Source organism: Miscanthus floridulus, chromosome 18 (assembly GCF_019320115.1).
Source record: "Miscanthus floridulus cultivar M001 chromosome 18, ASM1932011v1, whole genome shotgun sequence".
NCBI classification, from domain to species: domain Eukaryota; kingdom Viridiplantae; phylum Streptophyta; class Magnoliopsida; order Poales; family Poaceae; genus Miscanthus; species Miscanthus floridulus.
This window is the reverse complement of record NC_089597.1, coordinates 67,030,272-67,050,231: the sequence shown is the minus strand read 5'-3', so window position 1 is coordinate 67,050,231 and position 19,960 is coordinate 67,030,272. Positions and strand designations below refer to the sequence as shown.

The 19,960-nt window shown below is 42.3% G+C and overlaps 1 protein-coding gene across 6 annotated transcripts in view; it reads right to left on the bottom strand.

Moving 5' to 3' along the window:
• Positions 1-18,854, bottom strand: part of LOC136523139 (ubiquitin-like-specific protease 1D) — a 46,760-nt gene extending 27,906 nt beyond the window's left edge. For 2 of the 6 annotated variants that reach the window (XM_066516917.1, XM_066516921.1), the window contains exons 1-11: positions 18,507-18,854; positions 18,033-18,084; positions 16,743-16,816; positions 16,422-16,675; positions 15,409-15,501; positions 14,684-14,732; positions 5,653-5,723; positions 5,429-5,458; positions 5,256-5,351; positions 3,719-3,830; positions 1,281-1,375 (exon numbers count right to left, since the gene is read on the bottom strand). In XM_066516917.1, coding sequence (XP_066373014.1) covers positions 1,281-1,375; positions 3,719-3,830; positions 5,256-5,351; positions 5,429-5,458; positions 5,653-5,723; positions 14,684-14,732; positions 15,409-15,501; positions 16,422-16,675; positions 16,743-16,816; positions 18,033-18,084; positions 18,507-18,785 — 1,205 coding nt within the window. In that variant the 5' untranslated portion in view covers positions 18,786-18,854. The remainder of the gene's footprint in view (positions 1-1,280; positions 1,376-3,718; positions 3,831-5,255; positions 5,352-5,428; positions 5,459-5,652; positions 5,724-14,683; positions 14,733-15,408; positions 15,502-16,421; positions 16,676-16,742; positions 16,817-18,032; positions 18,085-18,506) is intronic. The other 4 variants (XM_066516918.1, XM_066516922.1, XM_066516919.1 and 1 more) reach the window with 4 other exon arrangements.
• Positions 18,855-19,960: the final 1,106 nt, after the last annotated feature.

Below are 19,960 nucleotides of genomic sequence, written 5' to 3'. Positions count from 1 at the left end.
GCAGTTGTATCTCATTCTAGTACGAAGGCAGAACTTTGAGCCCTTGCTACTACTCCAAAGATTGTATGGCTTCGATGGTTGTTGGCTGATTTTGGTATTTCTTGTGATGCCACCACACCTATTCTATGAAGCATGAACCTTACCAAGCATATCGGTGTCAATGCCTTCTTTACCCGGTCTCATTGTCATCAGAAAACCATAGCTCTTCAGCATGTGCCTTCTGAGTTGCAGTTGGCTGATTTCTTCATTAAAGCACAAGCACGAGAGCAGCATCAGCTTCACTTGATCAAACCCAATGCTCCTCCACTTCCTCATTGAATTTGAAGGGGGGTGTTAAGTATATGAAGGCCCATCTAATATAGACCCATATGGCCCATGAGGCTCCTATATATAGTCATCTCCACTAATTGAATTACCATTCTCTCTGATCCCCAAGGTTAGTAACAAGATAAAGTCATTGTTGGTTAGGTCTTTCTGTTGTGGTCACTTTATCGCCTGGCCAGTGGCAGTGTGGCGCATACTCCCTCCGTCCCAAAAAGAGTGCACATCTCACTTTTCGAGGGGTCAATCAATTTTATGTTTGACTAGATTTATATCAACATTTATTATATCTCAAAATAGGGGACGAAGGCAGTATATTCTTCCTAGTGGATGTGTGCGGGTGTGTGTTGCACTCATTTTCTTTCTTCTGTAGTCAAACGATACATGGCCAGTTCAAGGAAGTCCGGAAAGCACGGCCAAGACGCCAACTAGACATAAAAGGGAATCTTCTGGAATCACTTATTATTGGCAACAATTACTTTAGCATCAACTTGGTCAACAGCTACGTAGTGGAGGTCTGATATGATCTGACAGCCATTCACCCGTGTAGAAAGGATAACGCAAAAGCAGTGTCACTATTCCATATCCCAATTCCAAAGTTGTGGTTTAGCCATAGGTTTGTAAGGCTGCACAAACTCTGTGACTATGGAGTAAAAAAAATCACTTGAAGGTGTCATGCTTCTTGATTTAAGTACAACTAGATGTTCTTATTAATAAATTTGCAATTTACTGCAAACCAGGCAGTTTGACTATTTTGTGAGTCGTGACAGTCATATGCAGGGATGGTTGCTGTGCCAAACCAGACTGGACCAGGTACTTCCAGGTTTTGATAGTAGAACCACTTTTACAATCTGTTTTCAAAATTGTAATTGGCCAACCTAGTAAAAGAAATGCTGATCTCGACCATGTGAAGCAAAAGATATCTCAACCCCACAGCAACATCGAACAAAATCACTTACTCTGCATGCACAGGCATCAATATATATGCCTTTCGAAATATATCTACACCCTTCCACCATCTTCTCAACTTCAAAAAATAAGTGGTCTTGTCCTCCTTCAGATTAAGAAATAAAAGAAGTCAATCAACAAATTAACACATGGATACCATGGCAAATATCATAATAAAGGCATCAAATTCCGAATTAATTATGAGGTTAAAAATGAATTATTCCGAGTAAATGATAAAAAAAAATCCATAGTGTGGCTGGGACACCAATTATTTACCAAGATTTTAAATGTGCACCCCTCCAAAAAAAAAGGAAGTGTGACTTTCCTAGGTATTAAGTATTAGAGATATGTATAGTCCAACACATGTATATCATGCGACTTATACTTCAAGTTGTACTTTGACTATATATATGAAAGTTACCTCCCACATTGCGTGTGAGGTGTTCCCTATATGGTATCAAGAGTTCGGTTCCCCTTCCGGCTCCTTCCTCTACCCTAACTTTTCTCCCGCGCTGCTGACTCCATGGCCACGCAGATACCCACCTCGCGACGCCCCTACGCATGATCTCCTTCCCCTGCGGGCGATCTCCTCCGCACACACGTGTCCGTGAGCCCCACGCACCTCTCCCGCATGTTCCTGCTATCTCCACTAACTCCACGGCCTCCTCTGCCACCAGCGGCGCCTTGGGCCATCTCCCCGACAGGCCAATCGTCGTCGCTACCTACACAACGATTGTTGTATGCTCTCATGTTCCTATCGTCCTCGAGCTAAAACATCCCAACTTTCATAAGTGGGCGCCCTTCTTCAAGTCCCTGCTGGGGAAGTTTGGCCTTCGCAACCACATTGACAGAACTGTACCGACCAACACCAATGATCCCCAGTGGGTCCGGTCATGGACGATTCCTACATCCACAATTGGCTTCTTGGATCCATCGCCCCCAACGTCCACGACCTCGTCATGGACAGACGTTTAGCCCGGTGGTCATGTCAGCCACCATTCGTGCCATGCTTAGCATTGCTGCATCGTGAACTAGCCTATTCATCAGCGCGACGTGAATAAAGCCTTTCTTCATGGCAAACCTTGTGGAGACTGTCTACTACCAGCAGCCGTCCGGCTTCGTTGACCCTTCGGCCCTTGTACGGTCTCAAGCAGGCTCGTCAGGCATGGCACCAGTGGTTTGCTTCGTATATCTGCAACCACGGCTTCACGACGACAAAATCTGACACGTCTCTTTACTTATAAAGATCGAGATGATGTCGCCTACCTATTGCTCTACGTAGCCGACATCGTCTTGATGGCGTCTTCCCTAACCCTCCTGCGGCGCATCACTGACCGGCTCAGCTCCGAGTTCACTATGACAAACCTTGGTGCTATCCACCACTTACTCGGCATCTCCGTCACATGCTCCTCCGACAACCTCCTCCTGTCCCAGCGATAGTACACTAACTCTCGGGACAAGTTGTCCGCGATAGACGGTGCTCCTGTCGAGAGCCCCTCAGAGTACCGAAGTCTTGCTCGCGCTCTACAATACCTCACTCTGACTCAACTAGACCTCATCTACACCATTCAGTAGGTTTGCCTCTTTATGTACGACCCAGGAGAGCCGCACCTTGCTTTGATCAAGCGCATGCTGCATGTGAAGGGCACCCTCGACTGCCTACTCTGACGTTGACTGGGTCGGCCTAGACTCCCAGCGTTCTACCTCTGGCTATTGCATCTTCCTCGGTGACAACTTGGTCTCCTAGTCTTGAAGCGGCAGACTACAGTGTCCCGTTCTAGTGTAGAGGCAGAGTATTGGGCTGTTGCACATGCAATTGCTGAGTGCTGCTGGCTGTGACAGTTGCTTCAGGAGCTCCACATCTTGATTCCTTCGGCGACCATTGTCTATTGCGACAACGTTAATACATGACAGCCAATCCGGTTCAGCATCGTCGCACGAAGCACATCGAGATTGACATCCACTTCGTCTGCGAGAAGGATGCTTTGGGGCAAGTCCACATGCTCCATGTCCCCTCCACACATCAGTTCACGGACATCATGACTAAGGGACTGCATGTAGTGACTTTAGGCCCATCTCTGCATCTAGTTCCCTACCGCTGTGACTGCGGGCGGGCATTAGAGATACGTATAGTCTAACACATGTATATCATGTGACTTGTACTCGAAGTTGTACTTTGACTATACATATGAAAGTCAACCCCCCTATATTGGGTGTGAAGTGTTCCCTAATTCTCTGCATTAGTAAATCCCTTGGTTGTGATGTTTGTTATTCCTGGATTGAATTCTATTTATCTTAGAGAATCATCTGGGTTTAGGTGTTCATTCTCATAGAATGTGGAATATGTACTAGAATACATTGTCAAGCAAAAGAGGCACAACATAGATTTTTGAACTTTGACAAGAAAGTAAGGAAATCATTAAGTAAAAAGTTCCATACAAAAAGTTACCTTCGTTTTTATGGCTTCAAGTTTGCTAAAGAAGTATGTGTTAAAAATGTGATACTCGCCTCTTGGTCTAATAATTGATGGCATTGGTCCCTGTAGATACCTACAAGAAAGCCTAGTTATGATTATCACGAAATAGGTCAGAAAAGACGACTACAAACTTCCAAGAAATATAAGAGCACAAAAATGTAAACCCTCATTCCCTGGAGCATCAAAATCATCAAAAAAAATAACTACCACCCGAAATCACATCTGGAAATGTTCAGTTACTACCACATTGGGGTAATAAAGCTCAAAGCCTCAAAGCAGTCAGTTTACATTGGACCCTTTTTTTTGAAAGATCTACATTGGGCCATTTTGGAAAGCAAAAAAGTCACATGACAACCCAGGTATGACAGTCGCGTACTTGCAATTATATTCAAATTTATATTTATAAAATCATGATATACAAGTATCAATGTATGATGGGCTATAGCAGCTAGCTCATGAACAATAAGTTTGCCTCAAAATTTGCAGTATCGTAAGCTTATATCAAATTTGTTAATTGGACAAAACTTCATTTATTATAATAGTGGCACAATATCCATGAATTCCCTTTTCCAAATCTATATTGAGTTCTTCCTGCTAGAAGCTGTTAGATGATAGATGCTTACGCTGTGTTGGAGTTTCAATATGTAAACAGCGCGGATGTAATCTAACAAACTAGATATAACAAATTATCTTCTTTTTAATGCAATGACACACAGTTCTCCATGTTCAGAAAAAAAAAATATTGAGTTCTGCCTGGCAATGCATCATGTTGCTCAGATATGTGGTAAGCATTATGTAAAACATGAAATTTGATAATCATGTTTAGAATCATAGCATTGTATTCAGTCAGATAGCATCTTCCTGTTAAGCCATTTTCCTGTGTCAAAAGTAAACTTGTAACATGAGCTACTAACTTGTGCTAGATACCCTTCCTAGAATCAACTAACTACATCTGGTTCCAAATGTATGTCGTCTATGACATCGATACGGTCTCCAATATGACACTTTGCTTGCAATTTTTATGAAAGTATATGTTTTACATAGTGAAAATTGTATAGTATGAAAGTATTTTCCATGAGCAAACTAGTAACATCAACTGTGTTGTCAACCTATGCTGCTCTTTATATATTGATGGTCAAAGTAAAGAAGTTTGACCAATTAGAATCCTAAAACGACCTACATTTGGGGCCGGACAAGTAAGTCTATCCCACAACTCATGTAAAAGCATAAGCTGGTCTTTGGAGGCCTCATTAAGAAATGCTTGGCATCAATGCTAGAAGATTAAATTATCTCAAAATGTGGTAGAAGTTCCAAAACTCCCAGGTCTTGAGTGTTCCATGTTGATACATATGCCAAAGGTGAACTAAATCCAGTCTACATGTATAAACTCATGACTACATCGCTGAATTCGATATGAGCAACTGAATTTATTAAGCCCATTATTACTTCTCAAGTCTCAACAACATTAAAAAACCAATACTTTTAGCAAGCAAAGGAGAACAGTGCTTACATGATGTAAAAGTTCATTATAGGTGAGGACAGCAATGATTCAGGCTGGAGACATCTGATGTCATCAGAAGAAATCTCAACAGAACTAAGGTGTTCCCTGTGAATACGGCAGAAATAAAATGGCGATGAACTGTGTGTCAAAAGAAGATCAAAGAATCTAGATTAACTGCAAACCTTGAAGGATAGTATAGCTTCTCTGCATCCCTGAAAAAATGGTGTTCCAACATTAGACAATAACATAAGATACTAGCGCAAAACATAAGAAGAGTTGCAGATGCCAAGATATCAACCAGCCGTCTAAGTATGCATAGTTAATAGCCTATGAAGTATGATGTATACGTTCACACTTATGATAATTATGACATAAGCAAAATGACTAACTGTATCTGAACATTTACCAGTTATTATTGGATGTTTCCTGAGCAGATTCTAGATGGGGTGTATCTCCATCCAAAAGAACAACCACTTCCTGAATCACAATACAGAAATGAGATAACACTTTGTGGGAGGAGTAATCTAATAAATAACAGTGCGAGAAAAGCGTTTATCTAACAGTGCCTGGAAGTTCACATGTGAAGATCTCTACTTACAGTCACAGACCATAGGATTCATTTTAATAACACTCCAGCAAAAACAAAAAAAGGGTAGAAGTAAAGCATTTTACCATATAGGATAGCGCAGGTTGTAACTTCAAACTAAGGTTGTGTTTGGTTTAGGGACAAAGTGGGGCAATGATCCTATCCCTATTTTTTGTGATGGGATCATCCCAGCTCGTGCTTGGTTGGAGGAATAAGTCCATTCCAGTTTTTTTTTCTGTATGAAGGATTAGGTGGGATGGGATGGATGGGGTTTAAACACCATTAGCTAGTAATCTGTGGGCCCCACCTGTCATTCTCTCTAAGCCTACTCTTAGTGTCTTCTTCCTTTTCAGGTGAGCACCGGCCACTGCAATTCTTGTGCAGAGAAGGCACCACTGCCAGAGATGTTCGGCCTGCCCAAGATCTCACACCGCCGCAAAGAATATAGCACTGCTGTCAGAGACCGCATGGCTAAATATAGAGTGGGCCTATAGATAGGCCTATAGATAGAGCCTTAACCATACACTTAACACCCCCCTTCAAACTCAAGGTGGAAGTGGAGGATCTGAAGCATTGAGTTTGATCAAGTGAAGCCGATGCTGCTCCCGAGTTTGTGCTTTAGTGAAGAAGTCAGCCAATTGCAACTCTGAAGGCACATACTGGAGAGAAATAGTCTTCTGATGACAATGAGACCGAGTAAAGAAAGCATCCACACCAATATGCTTTGTGAGTTCATGCTTCACAGGATCATTAGCAATTTGTATGGCTCCTGTATTATCACATAGAAGAGGTGTGGCAACATCACAAGAGATGCCTAAATCAGCCAACAACCATCGAAGCCATACAATCTCTGCAGTTGTAGTGGCAAGGGCTCGAAGTTCAGCCTCTGTACTAGAGCGAGATACAGCTGCTTGCTTCTTGGACTTCCATGCAATAGGAGAAGAGCCAAGAAGAATGCAATATCCAGTGATGGAACATCGATCTGTTGGGTCACTCGCCCAAGTGGAATCCGAGTAAGCATGAAGCTGAAGCGGACTATCATGCGCATAGAGTAAACTTTGAGATGATGTCCCCCGTAGGTAGCGTAGCACGCGAAGTAAATGTCCAAAATGAACAGAAGTTGGGGCACAAACAAATTGACTCAAAATATGGACTGCATGAGCAATATCCGGCCTAGTGACAGTGAGGTAAACAAGGCTGCCCACAATGTGTCGATATCGAGAGGGATCCTTAAGAGGTACCCCATCAGTGGGACGAAGCTGCAAGTGAAGATCCATGGGTGTGGCAGCAGTTCGACTATCAGTGATGCCTGAACGAGCAATAAGATCTTGTATGTACTTAGACTGAGAAAGATGATAGCCCTGAGTAGATTGCTTGACCTCAATGCCTAAGAAATAACTGAAAGGACCCAAATCAGACATCTGAAATTGAGCACTGAGTTGTTGCTTCACATGGGAAATGTGATCCTTATCATCACCCGTAATCAGCATATCATCAACATAGAGAAGAAGCAACGTACGGCCACGTGGTGACAAATGAACAAATAAAGCCGGATCATGATCACTAGCTGAAAAGCCAGCAGCCCGTATCACTGAGACAAAACGCTCATGCCAAGCACGAGGAGCCTGTTTAAGGCCATATAAAGCACGGCGAAGACAACAGACATATCCTAGAGGAGCGACAACACCCGGGGGCGGTTGCATATAAACTTCTTCAATCAAATCACCATGAAGAAAGGCATTCTTGACATCCATTTGAGATATGGGCCAAGAAGAAGCTGCTGCAACTGCAATTAATGTACGGACTGTCGTCATATGAGCAACAGGTGCAAAAGTCTCATCATAATCTAGACCCTGAGTTTGTTGAAAACCTCTGGCAACAAGACGGGCCTTATATCTCTCTATAGAGCCATCTGACTTGGTCTTCACTTTGAATACCCACTTAGATGTAATAGGTACTATGTGCGATGGCAATGGAACAAGATCCCTAGTGCCTTGACGATCAAGGGCGGCAAGTTCCTCGGACATAGCTAGCTGCCATTCCAGAATTTGAGAAGCTTCCTGATAAGTGGATGGCTCATCAACAACAGCATGCACTTGGGGAAAACCGTACTTCTCTTCAGGATGAATGGTACTGCGGTCTCGAAGATTATATCGTGGAGCAACCTGTAACTCATCAACATGTGAATCATCAATGTTATTATTAGAAGCATCAGCAGCGGGCTCATCTGGACTAGCCATGGTGGGAGAACTAGACGGAAGCTGGGAGGGACGACGGCTGTAGACACGTGTAATAGGTGGTTTTGAAAAAGATTGAGATGGAGACGAGGATGTTGTAGGAGGTAAAGGTGGTGTGATGGAAATAGGAGGATCAGATGGTGCAGAGGCATCATCGGTGGATGAATTTGGAGGAAGGCTCAAAAAAGAGGTGGACTCTGTGGGAGAATATGAAGGGTTAGTGGAAGGGTTATAAAAGAAGGGGCGATCCTCATCAAAGGTAACATCACGAGAGATGCGTATGCGACGGGAAGATGGGTCATAACATCGATAACCTTTATGCTCAGGACTATACCCTAGAAAAACACATTCAACAGATTGTGCAGTCAATTTTGTGCGCTCACGAGGTGCAAGCAGAACATAGCAAGTGCATCCAAAAACTCGAAGATGATCATAGCTAGGAGGAGTACCAAAAAGTACTTCACCAGGACAGTGATCAGACAATTTGGATGAAGGTTGCCTATTGATGAGATAGACAGCAGTGGAAACAGCTTCTCCCCAAAAATGAGAAGGGGCAAATGATGAAATCAAAAGTGTGCGAGCTGTCTCTATGAGATGGCGATGTTTTCGTTCAGCAACACCATTCTGAGCATGAGCACCTGGACAAGAGAGCTGTGCAAGTGTACCCTCAGACGATAGAAATTGGCGAAAGACAGCAGACAAGTACTCACCCCCAGAGTCTGAACGAAGAACTTTAATGGGAGCTGAAAATTGTGTGTGAACCATTTGAACAAAAGACTGATGAATGGAACACAATTGTGAACGATGTTTCATGAAATAAATCCATGTATAGCGAGAATAATCATCAATAAAAATGACATAGTATTTATGGCCACCTTTTGTAGCAAAAGGTGCAGGACCCCATACATCAGTATGAATAATATCAAAAGGTCTAGCAGAACGAGAAACACTAGAAGGGTAAGGAAGTTGTATTTGTTTGCCAAGCTTACAACCCTTACAATGAAAGCTAGACTCAATAGAGGTATGACCTAAACAACCTTTATTTATCATGGACGACAAACGAGACCAAGAAAGATGACCAAGGCGATGATGCCACTTGGCAAATGAAGAGGCTGAAGACGATGCAGCGGATGAGACATGAGCTGTAGATGGAACGGACGAAGGAAGACGTAGAGTGTTCAAAACGTAGAGGCTAGAAGCACCTTTACGGCGATGGCCAGTCCCAATCACTTTCCCGCTGCGACGGTCCTGAATAAAACAAGATGAGTCATCAAAACCAACAAAGCAATTCTGGTCGGTAATTTGACCAACCGACAGAAGATTCATAGACAACTGAGGTACAAAGGAAACATTGGGTACAGAAAAGTGATTATTGCAAAGTGAACCCTGATGAGTGATATGACAATATGTACCATCAGCTGTCTGAACAGAAGCACCATCAGGGACCGGCTTGCAGGCAACCAGCTGGGACTGATCAGAGGTCACATGAAAAGAAGCGCCTGAATCAAGCACCCAAGCCGAGGGAGCACTAACAGTCGAGGAAGTAGCCACTGAAACTGAGCCTCTAGGAGTGGAACCAGTACCACGACCACGACCACGACCACCATGAGCAGCACGCCGTGCACGATACTCAGCCAACTTCTCTGGATGATGAGAGAAACAATTTTCTGAAAGATGACCAGTCCTGCCACAATGCTTACAAGGTTCGGCAGAGGTACTATTGGGTGCACTAGTCCTCCGAGAAGCTGCCAACACACCATGAGACACTGTAGAGGACAGGGACTTGAGACGAGTTTCTTCTGCAAGCAAATCTGATAAAGCATTTGCCATAGTGAGATCAGAAGAACTGTGAAGCAACCGTGTACGGATGGAATCATACTCAGCTCGAACTCCCATGACAAATCTGTAAGTGAAAAACTTTTCAATAAATTTATGTGCTGGACAAGAATCAGCTGAACATTCAGGTACCATGGAAGTCAATGATCCCATCAATCGATCAAAAGCAGAATAGTACTCATCAATGGACATATCATTCTGCTCTATGACATGAGTTTGCTGCATAAGACTATGTAAAAGAGCCCCACTGTCCTGTACATAGCGCTGCTTTAGATTTTCCCATATGGCCTTAGCAGTTTTGAACTTAGATAGACTCATAATCAAGGATTGTTTAGTACTATTGACCATAGCAGCCATCACTTTGCCATCATTGATACCCCAATCCTTTACTGCAGTAGCATTACTACCATCCTCCTTAGGCTTAGGGGCATTGTCAGTTAAATGATGTAGTAAACCATGACCCCTTAAAGCAGTTTCTACACAGAAGGCCCATTCAGGATAATTTGGACCCTCTAAAGTGATACGGATGACAATTGCGTTGAGCTGAGACTGAGAGATGATGGAAACAACTGCTAACAGCTGACCAAGGAGGAGGGAGGCAGCGATCTGTTACCACTGTGGTATAAGAAGCAGACGACCCCCTCTATTTGCTGAACGTGCAAGACCTCCTCTGCTCTGCTCCCAACAGGCGGGCAAAGCAGGGAAGTTGGAAACTGAAGAGGCGTGGAGCAGCGACGAGCGGAAGCAGATGACGATCAAGACCTCCTCTGCTCTGTTCCAACAACAGGCGGGCAGAACAGAGAAGCCGGAGATTGAAGAGGTTGAAGAGGCGACGAGCGGAAGCAGCAGACGACGATCCCCGCAACGGAGACGAGTCGCGAGCGACGTGCCCCGCGACGGATGATTCGCGATGCAACTCACGAGCCGCGACGGAGACGAGTCGCGATCCAAGTCGCGAGTGATGTGGACATGCGGACAGAAGCCTCGGGCGGGCGATGAGACGGCAACGGGCCGTCGGGCGAAGGGGCACGGCGACAGGCCGCGCGAAGACGCGCAATGAGACCGCGACGGGCTGTCCACGCGGGAAGACAGGCGACGAGAGGGCACAGCGACGGGCCGCGCGAAGAAGAGAGGATCCCAAGGAAAAAAATGGATCGTGGGTCAGACTAATCTAATCCTAACCCTAATCCCATATCTCTGATACCATGTTACGAACCTTTGGGATCACAGAGTACAGATGCTCCAGAGGTGAAGGGGACCATATATAGAGAGCCGCATGGCTAAATATAGAGTGGGCCTATAGATAGGCCTATAGATAGAGCCTTAACCATACACTTAACAGATCTCACGTGGCCGGAGGTCACCCCAGTGGAGATCTTGTGCAGCCGGAGGAGGTCGTTGGGCCTGCTCCGCCATGCACTGGAGCTTCGTCCTGCTCCCTCGCCATCGATCCTTGAGCTTCTCCCACCCGTTGGCGCTCGCCCAAGTGCTCCGCATCTTCTCTGCCCCTCTCCTCTGCTTGCCTCGAGCTCATAGCTCCGCCAGGCCAGCACCTCACGAGTTGACCATGCTTCCCCCCGCTGTCGCTAGCCATGCCACCTGGCTCTTCCTGGTAGCCGTGCTCGCACCTGGCCGCGCAGAGAGAGCGCGTCACGCCGACTATGAGGGATGGCTTCGTCCACCCAATTTGAGAGAACCGAGCTGCCCCACATCTAGAAAAAGATATACCTTTCCAGGGATGAATCCGTCCCTAGCCCCTCCTAACCAAACACCGATGAAAAGGGGATTGCCCTATCCCATCCCCGGACATCCGCAGAACCAAACTGTGCCTAAATTCCATCTTAACCGTAGCAAATATAAGATTCAAGAAAATATTTTCTCTACTGATACTCCTAAGTCCAGGGGCGGATCCAACGGTGGGGCGGGGGGGGGGGGGGGCTCAAGCCCCCCTACCCATACCGAAACAGTGGAACCTCCTGTGGAGCCCCCATGAATTTTTAGGCAAAGTTCTATAGTGTAGGGGGGGCTGAGACTTAAGATCGAGCAGCAGTGTTGTTCAGCCCCCCCCCCCTCAAATATTTCCTGGATCCACCGCTGCCTAAGTCCTAAGGATCCTGAAAATGACATTCAAAATGTTCAGGTTCCTACGAATCGAAAAATACTAATCACAGATTTCCAGTTCAAAAAGGATGTTTGTGTTTTATTGAGTCTGGTCTCTAAGATACATCTTAGACTGCTGATTTATTATCTGGAAATGCGGACCCGTTACAAATTTGTAAAGTTAATTTTGTGCTCATGGGCTGCTCATGGGCAGTGACACACAATATCTAGACTACTACAATTGCTTGTAGATGTCTCCTCCAAGAAGTTTCTGCATGGAGCCCTAGTGTAATCCCATTGAAATGACATTAGCATCCTAAATGGCATCTTTTTTTTTCTCGAAGACGCAGGAGAGCTGTGTATCATTATATTAAGAAGAAAAAAGGGTCAACAAAACCACAAACAAACATAAACACTAACACCCACACACACACACTACACACCACTCTATTGTTTTGTGATTACAAGCGCGCCTTTAGGACTGAAACAAGCGACCGACACACCCAGATGCCAACCTACTACTCTTCATGAGCCAGACCAGTCAAAGAAGAGAGGCTTCCTGCGCCTGCTATCTCCCAAAGACACCGTTCATCACTCGTGACGCTGAGAGCTCTTGACATGCTAGGAGTCGCTCCATCGAATACACAAGCACTGCGATGTGTCTAAATGGCATCTTTGCCACATAGTACATGTACATCCAGCAGCTTCAAAGGTTAATATGGGCATTGCAGTAGTGGTACCCCACTCCACCCTTATCCAATTTTCCCCTGTGGCTGGGATGCCTATTTCTTTGAAATCACTGGATAAATGCTCTACACAAGTGCTTAGCTGGCAGCTATGGCGCATTACTTATAAACATTGTTGGAATGATTTCCAAGCTGACTTTTTTCCATATCTCATTTTTTTTAATACATAGCCCTTTGTTTGGGGAGATAAGTGACTTATAAATCAAGTAGACTGGTGTTTACAATTTTCCACTAGCAGTATCTGGTGCAAATGGCTGCTGGATCTTAATGAAGCTATTTATTTGATGTTCATAGCATTCTTTTTTGTGTTCCCTACATGGGTTCACATTCAAATGTAGCAGATTCCACACTCGAAAATATGCAGTGCATTCGAAAAGCTTCATGAAAAATATGTAATACATGAGTGCAGTACACCATATGCTACATTATAAATTGAAGAGAATACGCAAAATTTCTGACAACGCATGTGTGTGATGCAGTGCGTACAGTACTCATGTTACTACATCCATGATTTTCAAAAATAAAAATTGTTACTGCACCCAAGAATAGTTCTTACAAGATAATAAGCTATAAATGCAAGGTTTTTCTCCTAATCTTACTACCATCTTGCAGGATATTAGCGATGAGACGCTGTTATGGTGTATGTCATGAGCCAAAGGGCTCCATAGCATATATGCATGATTGTTCGCTCATGGTCACTAGTTGTGTTTAAGGTTTTGTTGGCAAGCCTTTTTGTAACTTCTTTGCCCCTATAGGGGTTGTAAGAGTCATCTAGACTCCTTTTCTTCTTAATATAATGATGTGCAGTTCTCCTACATGTTCAAGAAAAAATACATGCAGTGCACCATATGTATCTGTGGGTAGCTACCAATATGGGAAGTAGCATATTACAAGGAAGATTCATAATACAGTCAACTACTTGTCTTTTTTAGTTCTTTCAACTAAGGATGAATTCAAGACTTTAGGTATGCGCTTCACAACTACAGGTATTACATTTAACTAAAAGACTTTCATGGCCAAACTAAATAGTTGTACACAAACATATGATCATATACTGAACATATTAACAAGCACATGCAAACTTGAAATTTATTCAAACAGAAGGGTGATATCAAATGTACACTAAACACCAATGCTGCCTAAGCTCACAACACAAAATTTGCTCTCACATCTCACCACTATGTTTATTGCTTTTAGTGCAAAGGCATATCAATATTTCTTACTTTCCAGTGGCCATCAAATTAGGGGGTGTTTGGCACGGCTCCTCCTGAGGGGCTCCTCCAGAGGAGCCAGAGCCATTTTGGAGGCCAAAATGGCTCCGGCTCCTCTGCTTTTTACTGAAAAACGGCTCCTCCAGGAAAACGTTTGGTAGGGCTCATCTGGAGGAGCCAGAGCCGGAGCCGGAGAGGAGCCCAGCCAAACAGGCCATTAAACAGATCACCACAGAAGAAACATGCATGATGGTTGATGGCTTTGATGATATAGAATGCTTAGTGCTTTAAAGTTGAAGGGTCTAGGTCCATAAGCGAATATGTGACATGAACACCTATGAATCAGTATTTCATTACCCACAGTTCGAAAATATAGTAATCTAGTAATCATTTCCACATTATCGATGAGCTTGAGGCAAACACAAACAAAACAACTTTCCTTTTCCATGTCCAAAAACTAAAATGCTTGAGGCTCTACCAATTATAGTAATCAAATTAAACAATCCAGCATAAATGCTACATAAATATAGCAGTCTGGGTGTGTGTGTTTGTGTGTGTGTTTGGGTCTCTGTATGACTCCTTTCTCTACTATTAATATAATGATACGCAGTTCTCCTGCGTATTTGAGAAAAAAAAATATATAGCAGTCTGGTCTCTGGTGGTAAAAAAACAAGCAATGCACAAAATCATGATGGCAAGAATGTCAAAAGTCCATACTGACCTTTCTTGATCTCAGTCGCATTGAAAAGTTAACTGGATAAGCTCCTTTCCTAATAAAAGTCAGTTAGATTACTCATGCAACAACAAAATCCGCATGATAAAAACAAATTACAGCAGCTACTCTACTCCTATAGACATGCATGAGAAGTGGTCATGTAGAAATAATTGTACTGTAACATCTCCATTAATCAGTGCAGATACAACTGCATAGCAAGACATGCTATCATCATGGTCCCCATATTCTATTGTCCTTTCCAGCACATGATAGATTAGCACAATTTATCATATGCGATTGCCAACCTAAGGCTAGCACAGCCATCCGACACTCTCAAGTAGACAAGTACATGTTAAAAAACTAGAATGACAAGTGTATAACTCAAAATTGCATTTTGGAAGTCTTATTAGATTATTTCCAAGTTTTTTTTTTTTTGGCAAGGGGGAATGGTGAAAAAGAAATATTATCTTGTTAAATGGGCCAAAATAACAAAACTCAAAGAGAAAGGGGGCTTAGGAATTAAGGAGAAAGGGGGCTTAAGAATTAAGGACCTGAGGAAATTAAATATTAGTCTTCTCTGCAAATGGTGGTGGAATGTGGAAAACGGGAGTGGAATTTGGCAGGAGATTGTGAAGATGAAATATATGAAGAATGGTGGTATAGCACACATCAGCAAAGGCAGCAACAATTCACCTGTGTGCAATGATTTGCTGAAAGTGAGACATATTTACCTAAGTAGGAGATCCATGTTAGTGGGAAATGGAAAAGACACTAGTTTCTGGCACGATAAGTGGTGTGGACATGTATCCCTCAAGGATAATTTCCTGCAGTTGTTTGAGATTAACAAAGAGCAATTTTGGTCAGTGGCTACTATGAAAAATAGGAATTGGCGTCTTACTTTTAGGAGATGGCTTCATGAGGATCTCCAAAGCCAGCTAAGGAGACTACAGGACATTCTGTATATATGTAGTGTTAATGATGAACCATGGTGGAAAAAAAAATTGAACAGTGGTCCCCCTCCAATGATTTTCCAGAAGTGAGCATTAACTTAAAACTTAATATTTTCACATGGTCTAGCACCTATCCAAAGTCCAAACTGAATGCAACAATAGTTCAGAAAAATGAATGAATTGGTTGGTGGACCAAGTTCACAGAAAAAAAAATATGAAAAAGCTGGGAGAGCAATTATATGTCATTCAATGACCTACAGTGTGTATTTTGTTTTTTATTAAAAAAGGTAAATAACACACTACCAAGCATCCTTGGTTAAATGGAAAGTCTTCTGAATAATCTGAAACTAAAGGAGAAGAGAAGGGTTCAATTAAAATTTACACCCCTAAATATTACAAATTCATGTAACTTTGGTTATTCATATGTGCAATATAATTAACAATTAATTGTATAGTTGCAGAACATATATTTTATATTTCATTTATCTAAATATGCAAAAAAAAATAACTAAACCAATTATATTCCTTGATTACTTCTAGTTAAATTTGAAAACGTGTTTCTTGGTTCCACTAGTCAGACCTATTTATAGTTACTGAAAAAGTATAAATAAGGTACAGTACAGCATCTTGCATTTTCTTTATAAACAATCAGGTGGGAAGCCTGAAAACTTGTCTTATCATAATATCATCATCAGCAATAAAGCGAATATGCAAAAAAAAATTTTACTATGCAATGTTACTTAATTAAATGAAATTCGAAAACTCCAAAAATGATAAAAAAGAGAGATGATCACCTTTTACGAGAGGGTGTGGGAACCTCTTCCCAGATTATATTGTGGACATTGCTGTTAGAGGCATCACCAGAAGATGTCTTCCCCATGTTCTCTGAGGTGTCCAGGTGCAACTCTTCATGAACTGAATTCATTGGTTGTGAAGAGGCTTCACAAGAGTCTTTCTCTTCACACAACTTCCCCTTGTTTCCTATCAAAGTGCTAGGCTTGTTTGGGCTCCTACTTTTTATTTCCAAACTAGATATGTTGATGCCTGCCTAATGTACATAACATAAACATTTGCACAGGAAAAAATATATTTAAGTAACACAATAAGATATTCACCTCTTTATCCGCTCCAAATGAAGACATGAAATCAGCCACTGATACTTTAACTCTACTGAGGTCACTACGCAAACCTACAAGAAGTTAGGAAATGCATATCTGAACAACAAAGAAATCAATCATGAAAAAACAACCATATAGAAAGAAAGGGGCAAAGGGTATACAGATGGTAAAAACAACTTGGTCAGCCCAAAAAACAATGTTATCCAAACTGCTCAAAACTCAATCAGCATACTGCTTTTCAACCTTCCACACTTCAACAAGTAGTTGGATTTGTGGGTGGTGGAAAAGATAAAAGCACGCACAACATTCAGATTTTCTTCGTACTTGGTCCATACACCGGCGATAATTTATCTTCATTGTATCTAGTCACATGGCCATAACAGTGAGTCAAAAGTGTAAATTTCCAACTTCACAGATATGAATTCATTGTGATTGTAAGCGCAGATTTTTTTTTCTTTTACAACATAGTTTCGGCTATCATATAGCTTTCGGTATCCATTTGCTTTAACCCAGTTATTTTAACAATTTCTAATCTTCTAGATTCAATCATTTGAAAAGCTATATAAAAAATCTTACAATGTCAGGATTATTCAGTTACATCAAACGTTGAAGAGAAAGGTTAATCAATTAACCAAAAGATGAATAGTCACTTATTTAGTCTGTTCGGCTGGTGGTTTCTGCGGCTGATAAGTCGGCTGATGCTGTTTTGTTGTGAGAGAAAAACACTATACCATGGCTGATAAGTTCAAGCGAACAGGTTCAAGTCCCTCAAGTACAACATGAGAGCCCTCAATGAAAAATTTATTATTTCATTGAGCTATGCAAACTTGCATTGCATTTTCCATGTTAGTTTTGTGAAATTACAGTGTTTATGTTTTATTTAAAGGGTTAAGAACAAGAAAGCCACATATTATATTAAGGAAAGAAATGCACATGAAAAGATGCCCTAAAGAAGTTACATATAAACAGAGTAGAGTGATAGTTACAAATAAAATAGTGAGAAAAAATTATAAAGCCCCAAACTAACATAAACAGACAACACTGGAACTGCAATAAACAACATCATTAACTGTAGAATGTGAAAAACATAGAAAGGATACTCATCATTCATTCAATATTGATATAATGCACTGAATATTTGTAAATGCAAACATGAAAGTATGTAACCCTGCATTTTACTATTTGAGAGTATGTAATCATGTTATGAACAATGAATTTCTACAAGATGGTATTTTGAAACTCCCAAGTATAGAGAGTTGCTAAAACGATATTGCATCAGTAACGTACCAGATGATTCAATACACCTTGATCGGACTCTCCTTTCACATGCTTCATTACCCTGCAAGAAAGAATTCCGGAACAAGGCTTACCAGGCACGCAAATCCACTTACCAAACCTTTACTATATTGTACAATTATCGCATAGCATTTGCTGGGCACAATTTCAGATACATATGCTAGGCATTACCAGACAGTAAGACAAATTGATCATATACTCTAGCAAGCTCTAATTTTGATTCCAGATTCTTTGTGCACGTCCAAGATTGCATAGCATCTTTGTGTCACTTCTGCTTAGACTTCAAACGGCTTGCAGGCATTTCGTTGAATAGGACCTTGAAGTCAAGCACAACTCTCCACCTCCTCCCCCAATTCATCCCCCACAAAGTTTTTACACCAGCTTGGAGCACCCAGAAAATAGAACCTCTACTCTTAATACCTCCGCCCACGAAGACAGAAACAGGAAAGAATAAGAGCGACTCACCGGCGCTCGTGCCCCGTCACCTCGGGCCTGGCGGCGGTCTTGCTCCCGGTGGATAGCATCGAGTGTGGCGCGCAGCTTCCTGCCGCGGTCAGGGAGGCGTTCTGACGTGCCTTCGGTGAGCAGGCCCTGGAGGCGCTGCGCCTTCTCCCGCAGCGATTGATCCGACAGCTGCTGCGCTATCACCTCGGCATCAGCCCTCTCCGCCTCCTCCTTTTCTTCGTCACCGGACCCCACCTCGCCGCAGTGGAGCTTCTCCGGCGAAGCCGCGGCCATCGGCATTCACCCGGGGCGCGGCTTCGCCTCTTACCAGGCGGAGGCGGAGAAATTGTGGGAGACAGCAGGAGTCTTTTTTTTTTTTTTTGTTAGGGCATGATGCTTAAATTTAGTCAGCTAAAGCTGATCTGGCTGTAACTATTTCTAACCCAGCTAAGAGCCTCTCCAGCGGTATGAGAAAACTTTAACGCAAAAACTAGTTATTTGAGAAGATACAAAATATGTTTTAGGATTTTTAAGGTCTTCACCTTAGCAGAACGAGAAAATCTAATCTCTAATGAGAAAAATAGTGGATTGAGGAAGGAGAGATCACCTTTTTTCTCATTAGAACTGCTGGAGCTACAAGATCTCTAAAATAACAGACTTTTCTTTTTCAGGTTAGGAAAGGGGACTGCTAGAGATGCTCTAAAATTAGCAAATATTTAGCTGAGTCTATTAGCTGGAGCATCTAAACAACACAGCTAAAGTTTAGCTAGGAAACTTTTAGACCATGTTTGGATGCAAAGCATTTTTTAAGTATTAGAGAAATACTGTGGTTTTACAAATTACTTTGGTTTTTAAAAGCTACTGGGTGTTTGGATGCAACAAATCTTGTAGTACCTAAAACCATGATTTTGTCAAAACTATAGTCCTTTTGGAGTTTTAGAAACTCCAGTTACCACCTCTTTTTTCTAAACCACAGTTTTGTATCTATTTGGCTTATAAAACCACAGTTTCGTGATACTATAGTTTTTGAAAACCGCACCATCCAAACAGGCCCTTAGCGGGCTAAAATTTTACTTTAAAATTTTAGCTATCTAATCTTTAGTTGGGTGCGTTCGAATAGGCCCTTAATTGGAACCATCCCATTATTTATAATTACAACGGTTCTAAGAGCATCACCAATAGTTCAGAAAGCCACTCTCAATCCTGATCTTTTTCAGTAAGATTAAAAAATTACTCTCCATCCACTTCCAATCTTTCCGCGCTTGGCAAAACCTATCCAATCACGCGCAAATATAGGCATGCGTATTGATCGGCCAATCTGAAGATAGAAGGATGTGGGCAAGAATAAGTAGGACAAGATTTTTAATGTCAGTGCACAGGAGACAAAGAAAGAATAATAGTAATTGGAGTGATTTGAAAATAGTGTAGGATTTTTTTATGTAAAATTATCTTTATATTTTTACGGGAGTGAGATT